This window comes from Chinchilla lanigera, unplaced genomic scaffold, assembly GCF_000276665.1.
Source record: "Chinchilla lanigera isolate Chin_1 unplaced genomic scaffold, ChiLan1.0 scaffold00028, whole genome shotgun sequence".
NCBI classification, from domain to species: domain Eukaryota; kingdom Metazoa; phylum Chordata; class Mammalia; order Rodentia; family Chinchillidae; genus Chinchilla; species Chinchilla lanigera.
The window spans coordinates 2,702,874-2,729,703 of record NW_004955429.1 but is presented as its reverse complement, the minus strand read 5'-3'; the positions used below and the strand labels follow the sequence as shown (position 1 = coordinate 2,729,703).

General features: G+C 36.6%; 1 protein-coding gene across 13 annotated transcripts in view; it reads right to left on the bottom strand.

Moving 5' to 3' along the window:
• Abi1 (abl-interactor 1) overlaps positions 1 to 26,830 on the bottom strand; it is a 101,412-nt gene that overhangs the window by 54,049 nt on the left and 20,533 nt on the right. For all 13 annotated transcript variants that reach the window (XM_005386876.2, XM_013515432.1, XM_005386878.2 and 10 more), the window contains exon 2: positions 4,636 to 4,803. In XM_005386876.2, the coding sequence (XP_005386933.1) occupies positions 4,636 to 4,803 (168 nt within the window). The remainder of the gene's footprint in view (positions 1 to 4,635; positions 4,804 to 26,830) is intronic.

Here is a 26,830-nt window from a genome sequence, read left to right as displayed (position 1 = left end):
AAAGATTAAAGAGCAGAATTTGAACTAAAAACCCAATTTTCACCATGTAAGTTAAGACAAAAATGAATCCCCATAAAGCTCTTAAATATCCAAAAGAAATTTCTTGTGTTACTTTGAGTTTCCTAAAGTAATGGCAAAACAGAAGCACAATTTAGAGTAGCAAGAAAATATCTACCTTTCTCTAATTAAGAACACATAACCGGAAGCTCCAGTGGTGCAATTAGTTAGCGCATGGTACTTATATAAGAACACATAAGCCCAAAAGGCTGACTTCTAAGTAAATTTAGCCAGTTAGATTTAAATTATGTTTTTAAGTATTTCAAAGTAATGTACAGATTAAATGTTTCATTTTACTTAATTACTCTAAACTTTCTTCCATGACCCTCAACTGATGAGTTCCATTCTTGAAATCTCCAGTTGTATGAATTAAAGTATCTTCCAAAGAATGAGAATTTAATTTGGTAAGCTTTAATAGAACCAGCACAACAACGCAGGGAACATACACAATTAAATAAAGGTGGAATAATTTTTAAATGTTTTGTTATTGAAGAAACAGAAACAGGCAGTCCTGCTTTGCATATTTCTGATATGCATGGTTTCAGTTCCCACATTTTAAATAGCATCAGTCTCTCAACAATATAGTTCACATTTAAGTTACCACAAAAACTGAGTTATTACATAAAGTACAAATGTGCTGTTAGATCTTCAGTCCACAAATTACTACACAAATAACAGATGGATAATACAACCAATCATGTCACCATTTCAAAGTTTATCTGGTGAAAGTATACCTCTACTATTTTGGTTTATGCACAGGCTGGAAGTATAGTTCCATTACCTCCTTGTCTCCCAAGAGTAAGTCACTGTGACATTTTATAAAAAAAAGATACTGAAAAGAGAGAACTGGCCAATGAAGATGAAACTACAACGAAGACATGAAAAGTAATAATTTAGCAGTAAAACTGGAATTCAATGTAAATGGGCATGAAGAAGAAACAGCTTAATGTAAGAATGCTGATATTGCTGCACACTTGAAAGGCAAGATATAAACCAAATGACACCGTGATGACACATTTATTAACATAAATGAACAAAGTGGCTGCAGTAAGAGTGAAGATGGTATTACAGAAAAATGATACTCTCACAGTAAGTATTTACTGTAGACCAATCATTTGCCACACATTGTACAAGTCCTGAAGACTTAAGACAGATCACTTTACACTAGATTCTATAGTACATGAAAATCTAATTGAGCAAATTTCCATTCTATATCAATTTTACTCTAAAACCTGAAAGGGAAATAAGATGCCACACAAAGCATAAAAACACAGAATTACCATCTAAGCCAATAATTCCATTTCTTGGTTTATATTCAAAGGAAGTAAAAACAAGGTCTCTAGGAGATGTCTTATATCCAGGTTTATAACAGTATTATTCACAACATCTAAAAGGCAGAAACCCAGGTGTCCATACAGAAACAAAATGTAGTGTATATATACTTTGGAATATTATTCATCTTTAAGAAGGAATGGGGCCGGGCATGGTGGCACACTCCTGCAATCCCAGCACCTGGGAGGCTGAGGCAGGAGGATCGTTGTGAGCTTGAGACCAGCCTGGGCTACAAAGTGAGCACAAGGCCAGCCTTGTGCATAGCAAGACCCTGTCTCAAAAAGACCAAAAAAAAGAAGGAAGATCATTCTGATACACATTACAACATGGATGAACTGGAGGACATTATGCAGTGAAATAAGCCAGTCACAAAAGGACAAATACTATTTCCACTTGTGTAAAGTATCTAAGGTAGAGAAATTCATATTGGAAAATACAAATGTGGTTTCGAAGGATGCAGGCAGTATAGACGTAGAGTTAGTTTTCAAAGGGTATAGTTTTAGTTTAGGAAAATGAGAAATGTTCTGGGGATGGATGGTGGTGACGGCTGCACAAAAATGTACTAATGCCACTTAATGCGCACATTTTGTTTTGTTGTTTGAGACAGGGTCTCACTATGTTATTCAGGCTGTCCTTGAACTCAGTATGTAGCTCTAGTTTACCTCAAACTTACAATCCTCCTGCTTCTACCTCTGAAGTGCTGGGATTATAGGCATGCTTGGCTACTTCATTTGTACATTTAAAAATGGTTAAGATGATAAATTTTACGTTATATCTATTTTAGCCACAATAATGAAAGGGAAGAAAAAAAAGCAACAGCCTTTTTCAGGCATACAAAAGTCAAAAGAACTCACCACCACCAGGATAGCACAATACTTCACGTTTCAATATTAGTGATATAAAGACCACCACAACTCTGAGCTATAAAATAATATTCAATAAATTCAGAAGGACATGAATCATATAAAACGTATTTTCTGCTGAAAAATGCTAACTATAAATGAATATAAAGAAATTATTTTCCTAATATTAGATCTAAATTCAGTTCTTGGGCTGGGGATATGGCTCAGTGACAGAGTTCTTGCCTTGCATGCACAAGACGCTGGGTTCAAGCCCCAGAAAAAAAAAAAAAAAAAATTAAAAACTCATTTTTTAAATTTTTTTTTTTTAAATTTCATTTTGGTCTTTTTTGAGAAAAGGTTTCATGATGCAGTTCAGGATGGCCTTGAACTCACTTCATAGCTCAGGCTGGTCTCAAACTTGCAGTGATCCTCCTGCAGCTATCCTAGCCTCTGGAGTGCTAGGATTATAGGTATGCACCACCACACTTGGTCCCGAACGTAAAAAAAAATTTAAAAGCCTCAATAGATGAAGAGACTAAGGAACTGTGGTGTGGGCAGGGGTGTGGGTGTGTGTACTATACCTATGCAATATATGTTGATTATTATTTAACCTTAAAAACAGAACACCCAGCTGGGCGTGGTAGTGCACATCTGTAATCTCAGCACTCAAGAGGCTGATGCAGGAGTATTACTGTGAGTTCAAAGCCAGCCAGGAAAAAAATAAAATCAAATCAAAAATAAAAGCCAGCCAGGTATGCACACTGAGCTCATGGCCAGCCTGAACTATACTGCAAGACCTGAATTACACTGAGCCACACTGTCTCAAAAAACAAAAAAAAAAAAAAAAAAAGAGAAAGAGAGGGAGAAGGAGAATGTAAGAATAATTCTTAAATTAAGCCTAACAATCTTTGAAAACTCGTAATACATAATATATCACACTTAACGGAAATTTATCCCAGAAAAGCAAGGACAGTTTAACATTCAAATAACAACAAAAAAGAATTTAATTCACTATATTAGAAGCATTTGACAAAATCCATCACTCACTCCTGATAAGAACTCTCAGCAAAGTAAGAATACTTAGTGCAACTACTCTGGTAAAGAATTAGTAATTTCTTAAAGTTAAACAAACACCTACTATGTGAACCATCCACTCACCTCAGAGATATTTACCCCTCAGAAAACAAAAGCATTGACCATGCAAAGTTCTGTACACAGATGTTCACATGAAGTTTTATTTGTAACAGCCAAAACATGAAAACAACCCAAATTTCTAAAAACATGTAGATATATAAAATATATAGCAACCGAAACCACTCAGCAGTAAAATGGAACAAACTTCTTAACATGCAACAACACAGATGCGTTCAAAATAATTATACTGAGTGAAAGAAGTTGCGTCAGAAAGAATAGTCTTTATTGCACGATTCCATTTTCATAAAATCTAGAAAGTATAAACTAACCTGTAATGACAGAAAGCCGTAAGACAGGGGACTGGTTGGAGGGAAGTATTACAAGGTAGTAGTACATGCTCATTATCTTCAATGTGTTGATGGTCCCATGGGTAGATGTGTATGTCAAAGTTTATTAAAACTGTAAGCTTTAATTATGTTCAATTTATTTAGCCTCAAAAACTATTAGAAGAGTAGGTCAGTAATGAGAGTGGTACAACAATGTGAACACACTTAATGCCACTGAGCTGTACACTTAAAAATGATTTAAAATAGTAAATCTTGTTGTATTTTACTGCAATTTTTTAAAAATGGTAGGACTATTGAACTCAAAACTGAAGGTAAAAGTGATAATGATGACAACCAACAAGAAGATGAGTAAGGAATCTGTATTTCCATGTTAGCCACAGACATTACCACATTCAGCTTTGTCTATGATGGACCAAACATGCAACAGCAGCCCCATAAAATAAAGCTGAAAAACTCCTGTCACATAATGACCTTAGAAGGCCCTAGTGCAATACATTACTCTTGTGTTTTGAGACACTGGGATCTAATGCACTACCAGTAATATAAAAGGATTGCACATACATTATGTATGTTACATTAAATTAATGATAATAAACTGTTTTTGATTTATGTATTTACTATATTACACAGTTATTAGAGTGTATTACTTCTGCTTATTAAACATTATACAGTACCATGTTATACTAGCAGCAGCCTCATACATCTTACGTCATTCCTGATTACATCAAGAGGCCACATCAAGTGGCTGGCTGGCCTACATCATCTAAGTTTGGGCAGTTACACTATGACTCTGCAAAACAAAATTGCCTTAGGACAGATTTCTCAGAACAGATCTGGTCATTAGGCAATGAGTGGCTATACTGTTTTAGATATAGGTGCTTCTGGTTAAATGTAAATTTATAGAGTTTCTTACATGCTATTACCTGTGAGATATGATTGATGGACGACTCCATTCTCCGAAGCTGAGAAGCTTGGATGTCCAGCAATTGGAGTACATTGTTAGCCAGTGCATTTATCTGATAAGCAACACTAGCTAGAGATTGGGTTGTGTATGCTTTAGTCTCTTCTAAAGCTTTTCTCTTGTCCGTAGCCTGAAATAAAAACAAAATCAATAAGTATTAACTTAGGCTAACATTCTTTAAACATATGTTCTATAAAAACACAAAGTTGTAATTATTTTTTTTTTAGAAATCATAATTCAATAAAAAAAACTTACTGCACCAATCTAACAACTGTACATTGAGTTTAAAGACCAACAACTGATTTTCTAATACCCACCTTGCAACCCCAAACATTGCTAAATGCACTAATTAGTTTGAATCATTTTTGTGGATGATTTAGAATATTGTACATACATAACCATGCTGTCTAATGAACAAAAAGTTTATTTTTTCCTTTCCAATACAGATGTCTTCTGTTTCTTTTCCTTGATCTATTGCACTGGCTAGGAACTCTAGTACAATACTGAACAGAAGTAGTTGTTTCCAACATTAAAGGGAAAAGTATTCAGCATTTTAACATTAAACCACACAGAAAATAGGTTTTTCCACAGATACATTTTATGAACCTATGGGACTACCGTTTTATTTTTAGTTTGTTTACAAACCTAAATGGACTTAGTCTGGAGTAACTCTTGGTTACTTTCAGTCATCTACTGTAGTCAGAGATTCACCTGCCTATTCTCAAGTTTTCAGAGTCTAGGTTGTGCACATCTGTTCCTAGAAGAGCAGGAGAGAATGCCAGCTTTGAGCTAAGATCTATTTCTCTTGGGAAGATGTTTCATTTTTCGCCAGCTTCCCTTATTGTATGAATATGGAACTAAGAATTGCCAATGAAATGTTAGTGGAAATGCTGCCATTTCCAGGTCTGGACAGAAAAATCACCCATTCATGTTCCAAACTAATAAAGTAAAATGCAGACCTATCAAAATAAAGTTGTATTGAACATAAAACAATAGTTTACAATGCTTCCATTTTGTAAACTTAAAATAACTAAGGCTTAACTTTAAAATTCATTTCCCCAGGCCAGGCATGGTGGCGCATGCCTGTAATCCCAACACTTAAGAGGCTGAGGCAGGAGGATCATTGCAAGTTTGGGGCCAGACTGGCTACAAAGTGAGTTCAAAGCCAGGTTGAACTGCAGAGTGAGACTCTGTCTCAAAAAGGCCAAAAAAAAAAAAAAAATTCCATTTTAAGTGCTCAACAGGCATGCCGTGTGGACTGTGACCACCTTACAGAGTGTAGTTCTACTCACCGTTAATTTCTTCTAAAGATTATGAATCCAAAAATTAAACCTGCACAAAAATTACTGTTACAAACTTATTTCAAGTTTGTAAATTCAGTATGCAAGAGTTAGTTTTCCTTCCTTAGATATTCTGTATTTTTATACAATAAGGGCTGGGGGAGTGGTCACACAAAGTGAATTATAAATTAGAAGATAAACTGCCAGCATAGACTCTTAACTAACTGCCCTAGGAACTGACATATGACAATGAAACCCATTTACTATCCCTCTGTTATGCCACTGAAGAAGTTTGCTTAAAATGGAATCAAACATATTTAGTTTTAAAATGAAAGTTAAATTATTTAAAATAGATACACAATGAATCCAAAACTAAACAGAAAGTTCCTTAGATGACTGAACTTTATGAACAGCTTACACATAAAACTCTCTTTTTCTTCCTTATCCACTTGTAGAAATCAAGCTTTACTAGGTCAGGATCTGCTAGCTGGAGTAGAAAACCTTTTCAAGTAATAAATATATACCTTTTTTTAGTCCTTTACTTGCCCCTGAGGTTAACCTCTTTTAACCTCTTTTACTGCCTGAAATAAAAATTACTAGCTATATAAGCAATCAATCTCTCTCATCTCTGTGTCTTTCAATCTCTCTCGAACCTGCTGGAGCCCCCCCCAACACATATATTTTAACTGCCTTTCCTGCCCCTCACACTCACAGCCTTCACCTACTACTAGAGGAAAAATATTTCTCTTTCTTATAATCAAATATCTGATTCCAAAAGAGAAAGAAAATGTCTTTGTCATAACTATGCCTAAAAGATATAAAACAATTTAAGTAAAACAATTAAAAACAATTTAAGTAAAAACAAATGTCATGTGCTTTTCAAATTATTTCCTGCTTCTCACTTTGAAAGTATTCATTACAGAAATAAAAGCAAATAAAAGTACACATCACGGTCCAATCATTCAAATAGATCATGCTAACTTTTTTTTCCATGCTAACATGTTAATAATGTATTTTCATCAAGTCATTCCACATGTATGTATACATAATGATTATATAGTCCATAGCCCATTCTTCATTTAATAATGTATGAGTACCAGTATCTTTTCCCCTTATACTATTCTTCCCTACTATCCTTTTCAAAAAATAATTTTCAGTAGCTTTATGACTATGGCAGTAACCCTTAGATACCTACTCTTGTCATTTTAATTCCTACTTTAATCAAACTTCTCATTTGATTTTTAATCAGTACATCAATGTATTGGGTTTTGTTAAAAACAAATTAACATACAGCTTCCTCTAAATTACCAAACAAAAGACAGCAATATTTCAAGTTACAAAAGCTTAGAGAGAAATGAGTATATTAATTTTAAGTATCTCCTATTTCCCTGTAAGTATAGTGTAATATATAAGTATAAATATAACTCCCACGTTACTGAACTTCAACTTTAATAAGCACATTTAGTTTTATAAATTCACATTTTACTTGGTTTTATGTTTGCAAATGTTTGAATCTACAAGCCACCAAAATTTAGTTTCACTCATGTTTTAATGACTCCATAATTCATTTTTTCGAAAATAAGATATAAAAGATATTTTGGTATTATAGGAAATACCAGAACACTAGTATCATTTTGCTCTAGTTCTAAACTTCAATCTTACTTCTTGAAATACTAGCATTGTTAATTTACTAAAACATGTCTTTCTTCATTTTACATTATTCATTAATAAAACTGTTTTCTTCCAACTTGTCACAGCAGTATTTTAGCTGCATATCTACCAACCTATAAGCTAACTTTAAAAGTACCATTTCTAAAGCCCTACAGCACTGAAAGATGTAATATATAGAAAAAGAATAAAGCCTGTACCTATACCTAGCATATCCTATAGCACTGGCCTGTAAAATAACATTTTAGAGTAACAACATGACAAATTACAATGTCCTTCTTACTCATTTTGAACCCTTCCTTAAAGTAAAAGAAATACCTTGAAGATAATTTGCTTTCTTTAGAAAACAGTAATTTCTCTCTCTCTCCTAAGCACAAGTTATTTAATGACCTTCTTTGGGTAATGAAAGAGAAGTCTCACATGCATTTAAAATAGATTTTAAAAGTTTTCTGCCATTTTGGCTCTATGTCTTTAACTTTCTTCACACTCTTTCTAGAAATACCATGTCTATCACACTGTATTTTCTGTACTTTTTAACTTACCTCTAATCCAACCCTAAATTCAAATTTCTCTAAATTCCAAAGGAAACCCTTTATATCTGTTCTATTTCATACTGTGTGCTCCAAGGCAAAGATTGTTCACAGCTGTTGATAATCATGTCTATGTGTGACAAACTGTGGCCCTGTCTTTTCCATCAAAGGATACAAACAGGAATGCCTCCATCTCAGACTCTAGTCCACCCTAGGAAGCTTCCCCCAAACACACCAAAATTACAAAACACCTACTCAGTTTAAATTCTCATTTGATTTTTAAACAGTACATCAATGTATTGGGTTTTGTTAAAAACAAATTAGCATACAGCTTCCTCTAAATTACCAAACAAAGGACAGCAATATTTCAAGTTACAAAAACTCAGAGAGAAATGAGTATATTAATTTTAAGTATCTCCTATTTCCCTGTAAGTATAGTGTAATATATAAGTATAACTCCCACGTTACTGAACTTCAACTTTAATAAGCACATTTAGTTTTATAAATTCACATTTTACTTGGTTTTATGTTTGCAAATGTTTGAATCTACAAGCCACCAAAATTTAGTTTCACTCATGTTTTAATGAATCTGTAGCTGGAAACACAGCTACAGACCAAGGTAGCTTATCAATAGCCAAGGCCCTTCTGTTCCCCACACCTTCTCTCCTCCCACTCTTCTTTCCCAGCAACCCTTGTGACCCTCCCCTCCACTGATCCTCCCCTCCACCGCTTGAATTAGTCAAGCGGGATCACTGGTAACCCTTGAATTCAGCCAGTGAATTTAAAGGACAGCTGCTTTCCATGCTAAGGACTTAAAACATCCCACCCTCCACCTGGCCCCATCTGCATGCCTGCTGCAGAGTCTGAGTGCATGCTCACCCTTCTGCAGAAGTAAACTTTAAATACATGGCATGGTGAAAGGCCTGCACTGGAGGAGAGTTGCTCACATCATGGCAGCCAGGAAGCAGAGAGAAGGGAGGAACTGGGAAAAGAGATACACCTCTTGAGGGCACAATCATCAATGACCCACCTCCTCCGACCAGGCCCTGCTCCCAAAGAGAAGTCAGCTCTAACCCTGCCCCTCAATATTCAGTCACCTTCCCAAAGCCCTGCAGGAGGTCTCTGGGGGGTCCTTCTCAATCCAAATCACAAGTGCAGCCCTTTTAATGTTCATGATAGTTCTTATGTCTCGAGACCAGGCAGCTCTGATTTGAATTCCAACATTCCCACCAGCTTGAACCAGGGGTGGCACACACATGCCTGTCCCATCCCACATACAACACTTCTCAGAGGGTCTTTAATTACAGTAATGCAAAGAAAGGCACTGATTTAGCAGACGAGATGTCATATTACAGTTCCTTAAGGATAACATTAAAATGGCATAAAAAGTTATCATACAGCAAATCTGTGGTATAGCAATTGTAAATGTGCATACATACCATTAATGGGGTACTTAATATAATATTTCCATATGGAAATTTAGAGAACTGTTGATAAACTATAAATATAAATTTCTTTTAATTTAATGCAATAAAGTTGATTATCATAATTTTATTTTGTATGAACAGAATTAGTATTTATATTTGGGCAGTAATTACTCAAAGTCAAGCAACCAGACTCAGTCCATTTACAGGCTTTTTATTAATTTTATTAGTAAAATGACTGATAAAAGCGATTAACTGTTTGTACGAGTGGTACAAGCCACCCAACTGAACAGTTGTGCATGTACCACCAGCGGTTCCAGCCAGTGAGAACGTATTTGTTTTTTATGGAGACTGGGTGTCACTAAGTTGCCCAGGCTGGCCTCCAACTTGCAATCCTCTAAACTTGGCCTCCTGGGTAGCTGAGATTATAGGCAGATACCACCACACCCAGTTAGACTATGTTTTTAAACCTTCACAAATCAAGGTGTATCTCCAGAGCATTCCCATTAACTAGGTAATTCAGCTTTGAAATTTTAAGTTTTATTATAAGTATATCCTAAGTCATTAACACTTTTCCCAAACTAATTCCTTTATCATCCTTTACAATACTACAGTCTTTAAAAATACATTTAAGGCACAACCCAGAAAAACCTAGTCCTAAAAAGAGCAGCTATATTTAAATGCACAGTTAAACAGTTAAGTATTATTCATAGAAAATATAGAGTAGAAAACACCTGCTTATCCTTTCATTTATTCCTTTGATGTTAAATAGTTATCTTCTCATATAAGATTTCTTAAAAGGAATTAAATTGCAAGAATTGTGATGATCAAGAGGTAGCTTGGGAGGGTAGGGGGGCCTGGGACAGCGGTAAGACTCAGACAGCATGTTGGCACCTAAGGGTGCCACATGTGGGTGGCCAAGGCAATGCAGTCATCCTACTGGTGCAGGTGGTGCACACACCAGGCCTCCAGTACAGAGTGTCCCCAGCCCACCAGGTACAGGGTAATCTGGGCGAAGGTCTTACACACAACCACGTGGTTCTGGATTCCCTGGTGCTTCTGGCATGACTGGGATGCTATGTTAGGTCACTTTTCACATCCAGACAATTCTCAGTGGACGGATGAAGAATTAGGTATCCTTATGATGAAGACTAAAGTGTGGACTCAGCTCTTTACAGAGGGGAGCCCAATGAGAATGTCAAGAAATTATGGACTTCCTATTGTAATTTAAAGTTGTAAATTAAAGTGGTTTGGCCAAGAAAGAAAAAAAAAAAAAAAGAGGTACGTTGGGCAAATAGTCCTGGAGAGTGCAATCTGACAATATCAATTATTTAAAATAAATTTATTCCTTTCTTCAAGGAATTTACCCAAAAGAAACAAAAGACCGGGGTTGGGGATTTAGCTCAGCGGCAAAGCGCCTGCCTGGCAAGCGCGAGGTCCTGAGTTCGGTTCCCGGTACCAGAGAAAAACCAAAAAAAAAGACCTTTTGTATAGGGGAAGGGGAGAAGGGGTTGAAGGGATGGCAGGGGAATGGGGAAAAGGAAAAATAGTTATATCATGCACAGCTACAAATTCTCTATGATGAATGTGATCATTATGTATGATCTGATTAAAAAAGAAACAAAATAAAATAAAATCTGATTTAAAAAGAAAAGATCAAGTATAAAGTCAATAAAATCTGATTAAAAAAGAAATAAAAGATCAAGTATAAAGTCAATTTGTATGTTCAAGGATATTCACACTATCTTTGATTGTTAAGAGCCCCAAAGTATCTAAATGGCTACTCAAAAACAAGTATTTTCAAAAATTTATAAAACAGAATATTAGGTAGCCAATAAATGTCTATCAGTATTTACTCAGAAGAAGGCTTATCAAGTCAGGATTCAGACTGGGAAGGAGAACCAGTATGACTTATAGAACAAATAATTTATTATAGAATTTTACCTTGAAATTACAGGAACAGTTGAAGGCCCAAGAACAATGAAAGATCAGGAAGTCATCAGTCAGTCAGCTAGAGACGCTAAATAAATGAAACTACAAAAGAAAATCTCATGACGAAGTTGTGCCTCTGCAGATCTGCCACAAGAGTGGCCCTGATGACAGTGTTGACTAAATTATCAGCAATCAAGCAGGGCAGGGGAGATTAGACAGAGCAAGAAAGAACAGCCAAGCTGGAACCACCAGCACCTGTGTCTCTTACTACATCTAGACAGAGAGAAAACTCTGCAGCAAAGAGAGAATCCTGATGACACAAACTTATTTGGCTAAGTCTAACCCTGTAGGCTTGGCCATACAGGGAAGTTTATAAGACTCATGGTTTGAGCTGAAGTAAACAGACATAGTATAAACCACCGTAATGCAGTGTTAACATGGTATACATACATGCCTCTTGCAGTTTTATTAAACTTATGAGTAATGAAAAACAACAAAAACTAAGTACCTAGGACAAAAATATAAAATCTCTTCCTTTCTTCAGGCAACATTCTTCTTCCTAGCTAGGCGAGTCATATTTCCCCTTTGATCTTATGTAACCTGAATAGTAAAATAAAAGTAACCACTATTAAAATGTCTTATGGCTGGGCGTGGTGGTGCACACCTGTAATCCCAGCATTCGGGAGGCTGAGGCAGGAGGATCATTGTTAGTTCCAGACCAGCCTGGGCTACAAAGTGAGCTCAAGGCCAGCCTGAACTCATAGCGAGAACCTGTCTCAAAAAGACAAAGAAAATAAAAAATAAAAAAAAAGAAAGAAATACATATTCATAGGTAACTAGTCTTCATTCATAACTGGCCATGAGATCATAGCTGATGTTGTTCATTTGCTTCTCCTACTACCCACTACTTAACTCCCTTTGCCCTCAGCAAGCAAGTCATCTGGGGAGTTTTTGCCTGGTGGAATAACCCAAACCTTATCCATAATTACCATCCTTGCCTATATTATGTTTAGTTTTCCATTAACTTTTATTATAGGGCATGGAAGAGACAAGGCGTACTATGCAAGATTTCCTTTATTCCAGACACATTCCTGTTTTATCCCCACTAGAATCAAATTTCTATCTAACAGGATCAATCATCCTAACCAATAACCGCCCTCCTTGTCTGCTAGTTCACTGATAAGAGGAAGCTAAAGTTGCCAGCTCTTCAGCCTCCAGTTTAATAGAACCAATGATGTGTTCCCTGATAAAAGTTGGGAATAAAGACTCTAAACCAGCACAGGCCAGAACTGTGGAACAAAAGCCCAAAAGTTTTGCTTGTGGATAATTAGGAGTAACAGTGGGAGAAGTTCATTCCATTTCCATTCTCTGATTCTCTGATTTGTGAATGCTAGCAATGACAGAAGCATCACCACTTATTGGTTGCAGTTTCACAGAAGAGCTCTTTTAGACAATATTATTACAAACCTGCAAAGAATTGCCACCCAACTGGTAGAGTTAGTGAACCTTCAAAAGGACATTCCAGTATCACATCAATTTAGCTGCTTTAGGATAACAAGGAACGTGGGAAGACCAAATATTCCATGGACATAACTTCAATGCCACATTTCACTTACTATACAAATGAACTCCTCAGTGAGAACAAAAGTGGTTCAAATACCGTATCATAAATAAGACCTTCTGTAAGGTATAAATAAGTTTTCTAAAAAGTCATGCAGGCAGGGAAGACAAATCCATATCCAGAGTGATTCCAGTAAGAACAGCAGCCTTCACCTTCCCATTATAAAAGTGGTCCAATGCAAGTGTTATGGTTAGTCCCAAGTGTCAACTACACTGGAGTATGAAACACCCAGTCACTTCCCACCTTTCTGGCTAAAATCAAATGAAGAGATATTCAGAGGGGTGATTCAGGTTGTAAGGATGCTAACCTTATCAACAGATTAAACTACTGATAAATTCATAGCTAAACATGCTATGAGGATGAAGAGTCCACTTGGAGTAAGTCATTGGGGGCATGTCTCTGAGGGTATATATCTGTTCTTGGGCTCTTTCCCTCTCCTTCTGCTTCCCGGTTGCCATGAGATGGGTGGCTTTCCTCCCCCACACCCTTCTGCCATGATGTTTCAGGAACGCACACTAAAACTGCTAAAACCATGAGTCAAAATAAACCTTGTTCCTTTAAGTTGTTTTTCGCAGGTATTTGGTCCCAGTGACAAAAAGCTGACTAATACAGCAAGAAATCTGCCACCTGATGTCTGACTAGACTCGCATGAGAAATGGTATCTAAGCGAGTCAGTGCTGGCTCTCTGCTTTTGGCAAGTCAGTTATTCAGCAGTAGCACAGCCAGATCAGTCTCAGTGAGTAGAGGTCCACATTGGTGAGTGCATGCATAACTCCACAACCGTCCTCACTGTATCTTTTCCATGAACCTATCAGGAAAAGAGAGGTGTGAATGGAGAAAGAGGCTGAAATTCAGAGGTGATATTGAGGACACACATACACACACACACACACACACACACACACACACACTATTCCATGCCCATTCAGTAGAATATCCATGTATCTAGTCTCCATACTCCCAATCATATTCTTTCTATGCCCATTCAGTAGAATATCCATGTATCTAGTCTCCATACTCCCAATCATATTCTTCCTAAGCCCATTATTAACTACTGCCATGAATCAAAATAGATCCTCATCTCTAACTTCCTCAACCAGATGAAGTGCTTGAAGCTTTACCCACTGGGAGAATAACTGCCTTCAAGTCACACTTCTGAGTGTGACTATGGTGCTATAAATGTCTACTTGCAGGTGTTGCCAGTACATAGTATAGAACCCTATAAACTATGCCTAAGTTTTTTCTACTTCATTCAAGTGGAACTCCTCATAAGGCCACAAATATGTGATGAAAGTGAAGAATCAACATAGCAGGAGTATGAACTAAATAAGGTATACAAAGTGTCAATAATAAAAGCAAACTATAACATTACTATGTATGTGATGTTTTACTTCATGTATATATATACACACACATAAAACAAGAGATCTACAAGGAAATATATCAATATATTACTGGTCATCTGGTGAGGTATGGGTGATTTTTACAGTTCTATACACTTTTCTGTATCCAATTTTTTCAGTGATAAAGGAAAATGTTTTTCCTAAAAAATTTTGAAGATACACTCTTTTTTTATATCTCTTAATGGAAAAAGAGCCCTGGAATATATACTTGTATATGTAATGTGATCATTTATCTGGTATTATTAGTACCTACACAAACTAATACATCCAGATAATGAAAGGAGATACAGCAGCATGTTAAAGAGTCGGATTTCAAGTGATTTGTGTTTCTTTTTTTCTTTTCTGACATTTCCAAAGTTCAACAGTCACCATGGAACATTTTCAGTGAAAGCCACTAGGCCAGTACTCAGAAACTAAGAATAAGATAAATAATGTAACTCACAACAACCCCACCAAGGATGAGGTGGAAAATACAGAGAACTTGAATTTTTGCTGTCACTAAGCAGAAGAATTAACCAACCTTGGAATAATCTTAGTTTGGCACTTTTTGTTATATGTAATAAATGTTCTTTACTGTTTAAGCCTAATTGAACTTTACTGTTTATAGCCAAATGTATCCAAAATGATTCAACTTTTATTGTTTCCAAAACGAGTCTGAGCTGAACTTGAAGATAATAATTTATAGTAATATCCCTGGTCACACAGACAAAAGATCTCTAAGCATAATTATGGAATTACTGAGGGTATCTTCAAAATAGTCCACTAATTTACTCACTAAAATGTTATCTCAAAAATCACTCTACTTAGCTGTTCCCACAAGGTAATTACATTTTAATCTGCATTAGTTGGCTCTGGCACTGCCATTAACAAAATATCACACACTGGGTGGCTGAAACAACAAATTTATTTTTATCATAGTTCTGGAAGCTGGAAAGTCCACAACCAAGGTTCAAGCAAGGTTCTGTTGCTGGTAAGGGATCTCTCCTTGGCTTACTTCATGGTACATACCTGTGGTTCCAGCACTTAGGAGGCTGAGACAGGTGGATAGTGAGTTCTGGGCCAGCAAGAGGTACATGGTAAGTTCAAGGCCACCTTGGACTACACAGCAAGACCCTGTCTCAAAACAAAACAAAATACCCACCACCGCTGCTGACAATAACCAAAGACCATTGGGTTAGGATTCAGACCTCAATTTAGTCTTGCCTCCTTCTAAAGAATAGCTATTTCAAAAAATCTGACAAATAAGCCCGGGGATATTGTTCACACAGATACATTAAAAAACAGGAAGAGACTAAAAAGAAAAATATATTTTATTAATAATATGCATTTAAGGTATGAAAGCTTTACTTTACCTAATATTCTAAACAATAGAACATCTAGGGGGCAGGGAAAGGCAAACAGTAAAAGGGTTCCAAAAAGAATGAAATAAACAAGAACATTAGCTTAGAGACAGTGAGCCTCAATAGTCAGCAGTCCGATGGGGGAATAGATCACAAGGCTCGAGAAATCCTATGGGCTCTTGAAGGCATGTTCAGGAATGCAGACTTCATCCTGAGGGTAGTAAGGAAACACTGAAGGAACTTCAGGAAGAAAAGATGACCACTTTTAGGCTTTAGAATAAGAATAACTACTTCAGCTACAGTTTTGTAAACTGCATTGCATAAATGCAAAGAGGACACAAAAATAGAATCAGGGGTTCTTCTTTTTCTCTTTTCCCCCATTCCAGTTTCTCCTTCCTTTTGAATAGCTTCTTCCCATTTCACAATATCTACTATACATTTTGGATCTTATTTACTCTTTCAGCTTCTTATTCTAGTGGGGGGATTACAATGTTTATACATGCAAGACTGACTTATTTCACTTATGAGTATGGTCTCAAGTAACATCCATTTCCCTATAAATGTCTCAAGTTTATCCTTCTTTATAGCTGAGTAGTACTCCATTGTATAAAAATACTGCATCTTTTTTGTCCACTCCTCAGTTGATGGGCATTTGGGTTGTTTCCAAGATTCAGCTATGACAAATTGTGCTGCTATAAACAAAACTATTGAAGACATTAGTGTAAGCGAAGATTTTATTAATAAAATCCCAGTTGCACAGGAACTATCATGAAGAATCAACAACTGGGATCTCACTTTACTTAAAAAGCTTTTACACAGCAAGGGAAACCACCAACAGTGTGAAAAGAAAACCCACAGTATGGGGAAAAATGTTTGCCAGCTGTTCCTCAAAGGATTATTACTGAGAACATATAAAGAACTCAAAAAAATCAGAACCCTCAACTTTAAAGGCCCAATCCAAAAATGGGCATCTGAGATGAATACACACTTCTCAGATGAAGAAGTACAAACAGCAAATAAATATATAAAAAATGTTCAACATCACTGATCATTTGAGAGATGCAAATTAAAACAACACTAAGATTTCATCTCACCACAGGAAGAATGGCTATCATCAAGAAATCAACCAAGAACAAATGCTGGAGGGGCTGCAGGGGAGAAAATAACCCTTCTCCACCTTTGGTGGGACTGTAGACTGGTGCAACCACTCTGGAAATCAGCATGGAGATTCCCCAAAAAGGTAGGACTAGATGTCCCATTTGACCCAGCCATTTCCCTCCTGTTATCTTCTCAAAAGAATTAAAAAGAATCACACCATAGCAATATATACACACCTATGTTTATAGTGATACAGTTTGTAATAGCCAAATCTTGGAAAACACACAAGTGCCCATCAACTGATGAATGGATAAAGATGTAGTTTTTTTTACACAATGGAGTACAACTCTGCCATGAAAGAAGATAAACTCAAGACATTTCTAGGAAAATGAATGCACCTTGAGTCCATATTCAAGTGAAATAAATCAGACACACGTGTAAATACCACATTATTTCTCTGGTATGAGAAACCGAAAGTGGTTTCTCATGGCCTTCATACTACAGTGGCAGACTTGAGTAGTTGTGACAGGCCATGTGGCATGCAAAGCCTAACCTAAAATATTTACTATTGAGCTCTTTACAGAAAATACCTCCCCACTCCTGCTTCTCAACTAAGTGACTATCAGCACCAGCTGGCAAGCTTTTATCTATTTTTTTTATATATATTTACTTCTCAAATTTGACTGGGTATACTTAAGGTACACAACATGATGTTAGGGGATAGATAAGACAGTAAAATGGTTTCTACAGTGCAGTAACACATCTATCACTATACTGTTGCTATAGGTTATTGTCCCCCAAGGTTCATATGCTGGAAGCTTGGTCCCCCAATGTGGCAATGCTGAGAGCTGGTGGAATATTTAAGAGATGGTTGTTAGGCTTTTAGGAGGGGCTAATATTTTTCTCAGAGTGACTTAAATCTCATAGAAATGTGCTCTCCTCTCACAGACCTGGGGCACATTGTTATAAAAGAAGTATGACTTTCTAGGTTTGCTCTATGATCTCTCCTGCATGTCTTTTAGCACATGATACAAAATGTATCAAGCTATATGCGGCGAGAAGGCCCAACCAGAAGGGAGCCAAACAGGGCCACTCAATCTTTCCACCTCCACATTGCAAAACTGTTCTGTATATATTACTAGTCTGGGATATTTTGTTATAGCAACATAAAATAAACTGAAACAATCATTTCACTTACTTTTGATTATTTGATAAAAGCAGTTAAAATCTATCCATTTAATTGAAATTCCAAATACAGTGTGTTTCATTAACTAGTCTTTGTATTGTAAATGAATCTCTAAACTTTTTCATCCTACACAGCTATGACTTTGTAACTTCTGATCTAACATTTCCCCATTTCTTACCAGCTACTCACCTTGGGAACCGTATTTTTTCTCTATGTGCATATATTTACTTTTTTTCTAGATTGCATATGTGCTATGGTTTAGATTCCATGTATTAAAAACTTGACTGTCAGTCTGTAGCGTTATTGGAGAGCTGACAAAATCTTTAACACGTATAGACTAGTAGAAGGAATTTGAGTCACTGGAAGAATAACCTTGAAGGCAATGCCTCCTATTTCTTTCTCTGCTTCCTAGCCACTACCACAAGAAGGCAATGCCTCCTATTTCTTTCTCTGCTTCCTAGCCACTACCACAAGAATCCAGGTGATGGATTCCTCTACCACAAGCTCCTGCTATGATCTACTGCACCTCACTGAAGGCCCAAAAGCAACAAGCCAATTAATTGACCGTGGACTGAAACTTCCAAATCTGTGAGCCAAAATTAACCTTTCCTCTTTTTAATTTGACTCTCACATGAATTATGTTACAGTAATGAAAGCGGACTGACACAACATGTGAGATCAGGCAAACTTTCTTTCTAGCCCCACCTTATTCACTTTAGCATAATGTCCTCTGGCTTCAACCAGGTCATGACAAATGCCAGGAACTCCTTCTTAAGGTTGAGTAACATTCCACTGTATATTCAAGCTTTTTATTCCATTTGTCCACTGATGGACAAATAGGCTGATCCCATATTTTGACTATTGTAACTAATACTACAATGAATATTAGAGTGGAGATATCTTTATGAGGTAGCGATTTCACTTCTTTTGAGTATATGCCCAGAAGAGGGGACTGCTGGGTCATATTGTAGTTCTATTTTTAATTTCTTCAGGAACTTCTATAAATTCTTCATAATAGCTGCACCAATCTATATTCCCATCTGCAGCATATGTGTCCCCTTTTTGCCACACCCTTATCAATATTTGTCTTGATTTTTTCATAATAGCTATTTTTATAACAGCTAAATAATTTTTTATAATAGCTATCATATATTTGCTCCATAATATACTGGCTTCTTCAGCTTCCCCAGAAAAACAAACAAACAAACAAACAAACCCAAGAGTGACAAGAATTTTTATATAGTACCATCCTGCCTTTCTTCTTTTCTGAGTAGAGGTGAGAGATGGGTATAAGGGAAGGGGGTAAGACTCATCTAGGAAAGTAAGGATAGGTACACAACTAAACTGGAGATAAGGTGGCTCTATACGCCACTTTATTAATAAATAAGCACTAGCAATAAATCTATTAACCAAAGCAATTCCTAAGTAATGACAACTAGCTAATATAAGCATGGTTTATCAAGACCTGTAACTTATTTCTCCAGTATTTATCCACTTAATTCAGTGATTTCTGTTGGTTATGCCAAATGTGTCTAGACAAAGGACCAGAGTATGTCAGTATATGGCAAAAGCATAATTTCCTCTCACCAGTTTTATATTTAAAGCATGGTTATCTCTCCTTTTACATGTGGGAAACAGTGAAGTGGTTTTCTACAGTTCAAGGACAGTAGTTCAGCTATATTTTTTACTAAAACTTCATTTCACTATTCTCCTTTGCATCTGCTATTCCTAACTACCTACATCTCTTCCCTCCCAACTTCCCCTATACTATCAACAGCCCCTTTACATTCAAAACTCAACAACCAGGTGTGGTGGCACATGCCTAGCACTCGGGAGACAGAGGCAGGAGAACTGCCACAAATTCAAGGCCAGCCTAGGCTATGTAGTGAGTTCAAGACCAGCCTGGACTGTGTAACAAGACCCTCTCTTTAAAAAAAAAACAAAAAAGACTCAATAAAACTCATTCTTTATACACCAGCAGCCAAACACTACACGCATGCTCTTTAGCATTCTATTTCTTTCAGAGTGGTGGTTTTCAATCCATGTACATCATTATATATTTTTAATTACTTTTAATAACATTTTAATATCACACAAGGTTTGACAGAACATCAAAATAAGGAAAACTTGCTCCTCACCCTCATGGGACTGTAAGTATATAGGCAGAGACCTCGCAGTCCCTTTCCTCTCCTTCCTCCCTCTCCCCTCTTCTGCCCACACAGCCAGCTAACATAACAGTCAAGCTTTATTCCTACTCTCTAACCCACTGCTCTGTCAATCAGTCCCACTGTGGAGGAGTAGAAGCTGGAAAGCATCAGGAACCAACTCTGTACTAACCGCTGAAAAAGAGAGGGTCTAAAGATTCACTTCTGTGACTGCAAATTACCTTCTGTAGACATCTTGGTTTTATTGTGAAAGAGAACGGATACGGGTATAAAATAAACCACCTTGGAGCTTTCTCTTTGGGGAGCCCATACTGCTTTTATGAAGGTTGATTTTTACCCTCCTTTTAAGTACTGTAACATCAGAGCTACCTCAGTTGAAGAAATACTTTTTAGTTCTGGACAAATATGAGAGTCCTCTATCTAGCTGCTCTGCATTCAGTTTCTCCCCTCTGCAATTCATCTTGCACCAATGCAATATTAATCTTCCAAAATCCATCTCTTCCTTGGTACAAAAACTAGACGGATATATAATAAACTTGACAAAAACTGGGGGGGGATGAATAAACACTACAGGAAGAAGAAAGGAGTATTTTACCTTTTCTTTTTCATACAACTCTATTACTTAAATATTTTATAGGAACATATTAATTACCTACATTTTAAAATGCTGCTTGACAAGTTTCTCCTTCCATAAGCAAAATTCTGACTGACAAAGCTAAAATTAAAAACCTTTCTTATTTTTCTTCTATACAAAATACTTCCACATTTAAATATAAATACCACAACAATTTGCTTCTTTTTGTATTTAAGGCTGCATAAACTATCATGCAAGGATTTCTACATAGCTAGATGATATATAGTATCTAGCAGAAAACCAAACAATTAGCTATTTACTGAATGAGTCCTCCTCTAACTACTTCAACACATAGCACTATAATCAAATACTCACTTTCTAGAATAGTAAAAGAAAAGGAGGCCTCAGCCCAGGCATGGTGGTGCATGCCTGTAATCCCAGCACTTGGGAGGCTGAAGCAGGAGAATTGCCAGTGAGTTTGAGGCCAGCCTGGGCTACATAGCAAGTTCAAGGCCAGCCTGAACTACATAGCAAGACCCTGTGTCAGAAAAAAAAAAAAAGAAAAAAGGAGGCCACAGCCCACCACGATGATTCCAGTTAGATAACTCCCTGCTGCTCATTATATCACCTCTGGATTCACCTCCCCCCAAGTTCTTCTTGAGCTCTTTCCAATCTGTAACTCAAGCCTCCTTCTCATCTGTTCTCCACTTTAAGTAAGAATAACATTTTTTAAAAGCAAAGATGATAATGTCATCCCCTTGCTTAAAACTTTCCATACCTTCAGCCCCAGGGGAGAAAGGACCAAAATTCCTAACACAGCCAATAATTCTTTGTTTGATCTGGTTCCTCCCTACCTCCCCACAGATACTCTCTTCCATTCATGTAGTCACAGGCTCATGAACTATTCAAAATCACTCTGCTTTCACTCACCTCTGGGCTGTACACATGCTATTCCCCCTATTACAAGTATTGTGTTCCCCTCCCGCAAATCCTCATGGTTAACACATACTTTGCCTTTCAGATTTCAACTCCAGCAATACTTCTCTGACACTCCAAGCTAAGTGGGGCACCTGATATACTCTCATGTCAACATGTGCTTTCCTGTGATATAATTTATTATACTTTGTAATTCACTTGATTGGTGGGGGAGGGTAAGACAAAAACCCCTTATGGTCACAGATTATATCTCACTGACAAAACGTACTCCTAATATAAAGTAAAATGTTGCTCAGTCAAGCAACATGCCACCTGACTGTAATTCCAGCTACTAGGGAGGCTGAGGCAAGATCATTTGATACCAGTTCCAGCCCAGCCTGGACAACACAGTAAGGCCCTGTCTCAGAAAGGAAAAAAAATTTTTTTAAAGTTGCTGAATATCTGAACAGGTGGCAAACTACTGTAATACACTCTGTCATACTATGAAGCATATTACACACAATCACTCATATATTTAATTTTACTAAGCATCTCTTTTGGGAAGCCTATGATTCTAATTTGAGATCCTATAAAAATTTTGCCACTTGCTTTGGAATCTTTTTGAAATATATTAGTACTAGCCAAGTATGGAAGCATACACCTGTCATTCCAGCACCAGCGAAGCTGAGACAGGAAGACTGTGAAGAGTTCAAGGCCAGTTGGGCTATACAGTGAGTTGATGGCCAGCCTGAACTATGTAGCAAGACCTTGTCTTAAAAAACAAAACAAAGAAATGAGACAGGACAGGAGAGGGGCTCCCAAAAAATGTATACACACTTCAGGAAAAGGAAAATAGTATGATGTTTTTTCAACAGATGATGTTACCCTCATAAGGGGAGCCCTAGCGGATGTCATATATCACAGAAAACCTACTACACTGCTGACCCTTAGAGAAGAAACTGAAGATGAATGTGCAGCAATCTCAATGACCAAGGTTACCCAAGCAGCAGTTCACTGTACTAATAAATGTCTGGAAGCCAATGATCATCACTTTGAGCAATTTTTGTAACTGTAAATACTAAAGGCAACTTGTATTTATCTCATAATGTCTCAATAAATTTAGTATTAAAATATTTATACAACTTTTTTCTTTTCCTGACATGTATATACATTTTTTGGTGGACTCTGTATATATTAGTACTGAAAAGGAAGTTCTATACATAGCACATATATCAACAAATTTCTTTAAACCCAATCTGGAATATGTACAAGTTAGAAATAACTACTACATCATTTTAAAATTTAAATAAGCATTTATTACTGCTTCCTTAAAAATTATAATTTGGAAGGCTGCCTATATATCAAATTTATAAAAACATATTACTAAATGTCTAGAATAAGTAAAACATGTAGAAATAGATAGATGTAATTTTTAAAACACATGAGTTTTGTCAGAAGTGAAATATCTAGAGCATTAAGACCCAGAATCTAGGGGCTGGGGATTTAGCTCAGCGGCAAAAGCGCCTGCCTGGCAAGCGCAAGGTCGTGAGTTCGGTTCCTGGTACCGGAGAAAAACCAAAAAAACAAAAAAAAAAAAAAAAAAGACCCAGAATCTAAAAATCTGTCCAAAGTAATTAACATAGTGTATACTATGCCGAGACAATTTCTTCACAAGGAACTCTAAATTTTTGAGGTATTACTCAATCTAGTTTAGTACGAAACATTCAACATACACAGTAATAGACAATGTATTTAAAATTTAGAGTCCTGAAAAAAAAAAAATTTAGAGTCCTGTTATCAAACAAGAAAGGCATTAAATTTACTGAACCAATCAACTATCACAAAGATTCTCTAGCATGGCTCTAGAACTCTGGGGGAAAAGAGATCCTTAAAATCTTTTCAGAAGGGGAAGGGGGATGGTCACAAGGTCAAAACTACTTTCATAATAATACAGTTATTTGCCTTCTTTGCTGGTAACACTTGCGCTGACATACAAAAGCAAAGGTGAGTAAAACTTGTAGCACCTTAGGATGAATCAAGGCAGTGTCACCAACTATAATCGTAGTCTTTGTGTTCATCACTGTCAACCAACCACACGAAAACAAAAGAAAAAGAGGGTGAGGAGTCAGTTTCACTTAAAAATACTCTTGATGAAGCCAGACATGGTGGCACATGCCTGTAATCCCAGCACTCAGAAGGCTGAGGAAGGAGTACCACTGTGAGTTTGAGGCCAGCCTGGGCTACATAGTGAGTTCAAGGCCAGCTTGGACTACATAGGGAAACCTTGTCTCAAAAAAATAAAGTGCTTGATAAAGCATGAAAAATTATAAATTGTATTAGATCTTGACCCTACAGTAGATGTCTTCTAGCTGGGCGTGGTGATACACACCTGTAATGCCAGCACTTGAGAGGCTGAGGCAGGAGGATCACTGTGAGTTCAAGGCTACCCTGGGCTACAAAGTGAGTTCAAAGCCAGCCTGAATTGCACAGTGAAACCCTGTCTCAAAAAGACAAAAAAAGAAAGAAAAAAAGAAAAAAAGATGTCTTCTAATATCCTGTGTGATAAAATGGGAAGTACACATAAATCACTTCTGCTAGTTAGTATGATATTGTGTTTCAGAAAAAACATGTGTGCCATTTCCCTGCAAGCTAAATAAGACAATACTTTACAGAACACTATTATTCCTTTAAAAACAACTGATGACATTTTCCTGCTAATGAATGTAGAAAGCCTATCACTTCAGGAACAATAACTAGTAAACTAAACATCCATCCATCCATCTACATATTCATTCTTTTTTTTTTTTTTTTTGAGACAAGGTATTGCTATATAGTACAGACTGGCCTCATGACAATCCTCCTGCCTCAGCCTCCCAAGTGCTGAGATTATAGGTGTGTGCTACCATGCCCATTTAAATATAACATTTGCTAACATGAAAATAGATAAAATAGGTATAACTAAATCAGAAATATTTTTTACAGGAAACTGAAAAACTAACTCAGAAACTATCTCTAATAAGTAACACCATGGCCAAGCATGTCCATAATCCCAACACTCCGGAGGCTGAGGTAGGAGAACTGATGTGAGGTGAAGGCTGCCTGAACTACATGGTGAGACCCTAGCTCATAAATAAATAAATGAATGAATGAATGAATGAATGAATAAATAAATAAATAAATAGGCTGACTAAAACAGTAGTAATTCCTCAACAAAGGAAGACCAGAACCAAACCTCTAGCTCCTTATATAATTCATATAAATGTTTAAAGAACTTGATGTGCCACGCAGTGGGCAAACACTGGCAATACTATAATAAACAAGACAAACTTGGTTCTGCTCTCTTGAAGACTGGTATCAAGTGTCAAACAACTGAAATGAGTGCTACGTAGGAAGTAATAAGGATTCTATAAAAGCATATTATTTAAAGGTGAAAGTTAACTTGGTGGGACATCCTTATCAACTCCATCCTTCACTAAGGAGTCTAGCACTTAGCTTTCTAACCCATCACTACTATCATCATTATTTCTAGTGGTATCATAACTCAGATGATATACCCAAGACCCTTGCTGCTCATGTATCTGACCTCATCAATTCCAACTATTTTTTTCTCACCACAGTAAAAAACTCCTATGATCATTACACTATTTCCAAAAATCTACATGTCGAAAATCCACCATTCTAAACCCTCAACTTCTATCTGTGCAGTTTACTCTAGCACCTCAATTTCAATTATACTTTGATACCACAGGACCTACTAATCCTTTTTCAATATCCATGTGGCAATTAAGATATGCCACCGATATAAAAACACACATCAGATTCCAAAGAGTACAAAAAAAGAATATAAAACAATATAAATTAATAATTTCTACTGATTGCTTACTGAAATATTTTAGGTACACTAGGCTAAATAAAATATATTACGAAAATTAATTTCAAACTGATTCTCTTAGTTTTTTGTTAATGTGGCTACTCAGAAAAGTTGTAAATTATATAAAAACTGTATTTCTATTGAACACCAATCTATTTCTATTCTCAAATATTAATTTACAACTCTGACTCTTCCTTCAGCTCCAGAATGGCTATCTGGTCTACCTAATAGGTTGTGTAACAACTGTTTCGTACTTAACATATACAAAACAGACCGCTTCACTTCCCTCCCCATACCTTTCGTCCAACTGTCTGCAATCAACCACACGTGTGCTTGGGAAAAAAATTAAAGCAAGGAGTTATCCTTTGATTCTCCTTTCCCTCACAAACCCCAATCACCAACATGTCCTGCTCAGCTAGGCCTTAAAACACCCACCTAATCTAACTCCTCCTTATCATGACCTCTACTGCTACATATACCTTCTGTGCTAGTTGATTCTGCTCTTGCCTCCTCTTCAATCTGTTTCTACTGGGTAACCTGTGTGATGCTTTAAAAACTAAATCAACAATTCCAGTGATTTTTTAAATCAGATTTTATTCGTACATTTTAGATACATATAATGATCACATTCATCACAGAGAATTTGTACCTGTACTTGATTCTTTTTTCCCATTCCCTTACCCTCCCTTCAACCCCTCCACCCCCCCTCATTTACAAAAGCTTTGTTTCCATGTTTTCCTTCTTTTCTCACTTTTTTTACTTTTTCCTTCTTTCCTTTCCCCCTCCTCCCTCTTGTTCCCTCCCCATTTGAACATTTTTCCTATTTCACAACACCAAGTATACATTTTGGTCCTTATTTCACTTTCAGTTTCTCACACCAGAGAAAATACAGTATTTACACATAATCTGTCCAATTTATTTCCCTTAACAGTATGGCCTCAAGGTGCATCCATTTACCTACGAATGTTTCAAGCTAATCCTTCTTTATGGCAGAGAAACACTCGTATAAAAAAATTAATCTCCCTTATCCATTCACCAGTTGATGTGCATCGCAGCTATTTCCAACATTTGGCTATTACAAGCTGTGCCACTATAAACATGGGTGGGCATATGATGCTGTGGTATGATGCTTTTTTTTTTTTTTTTTTTT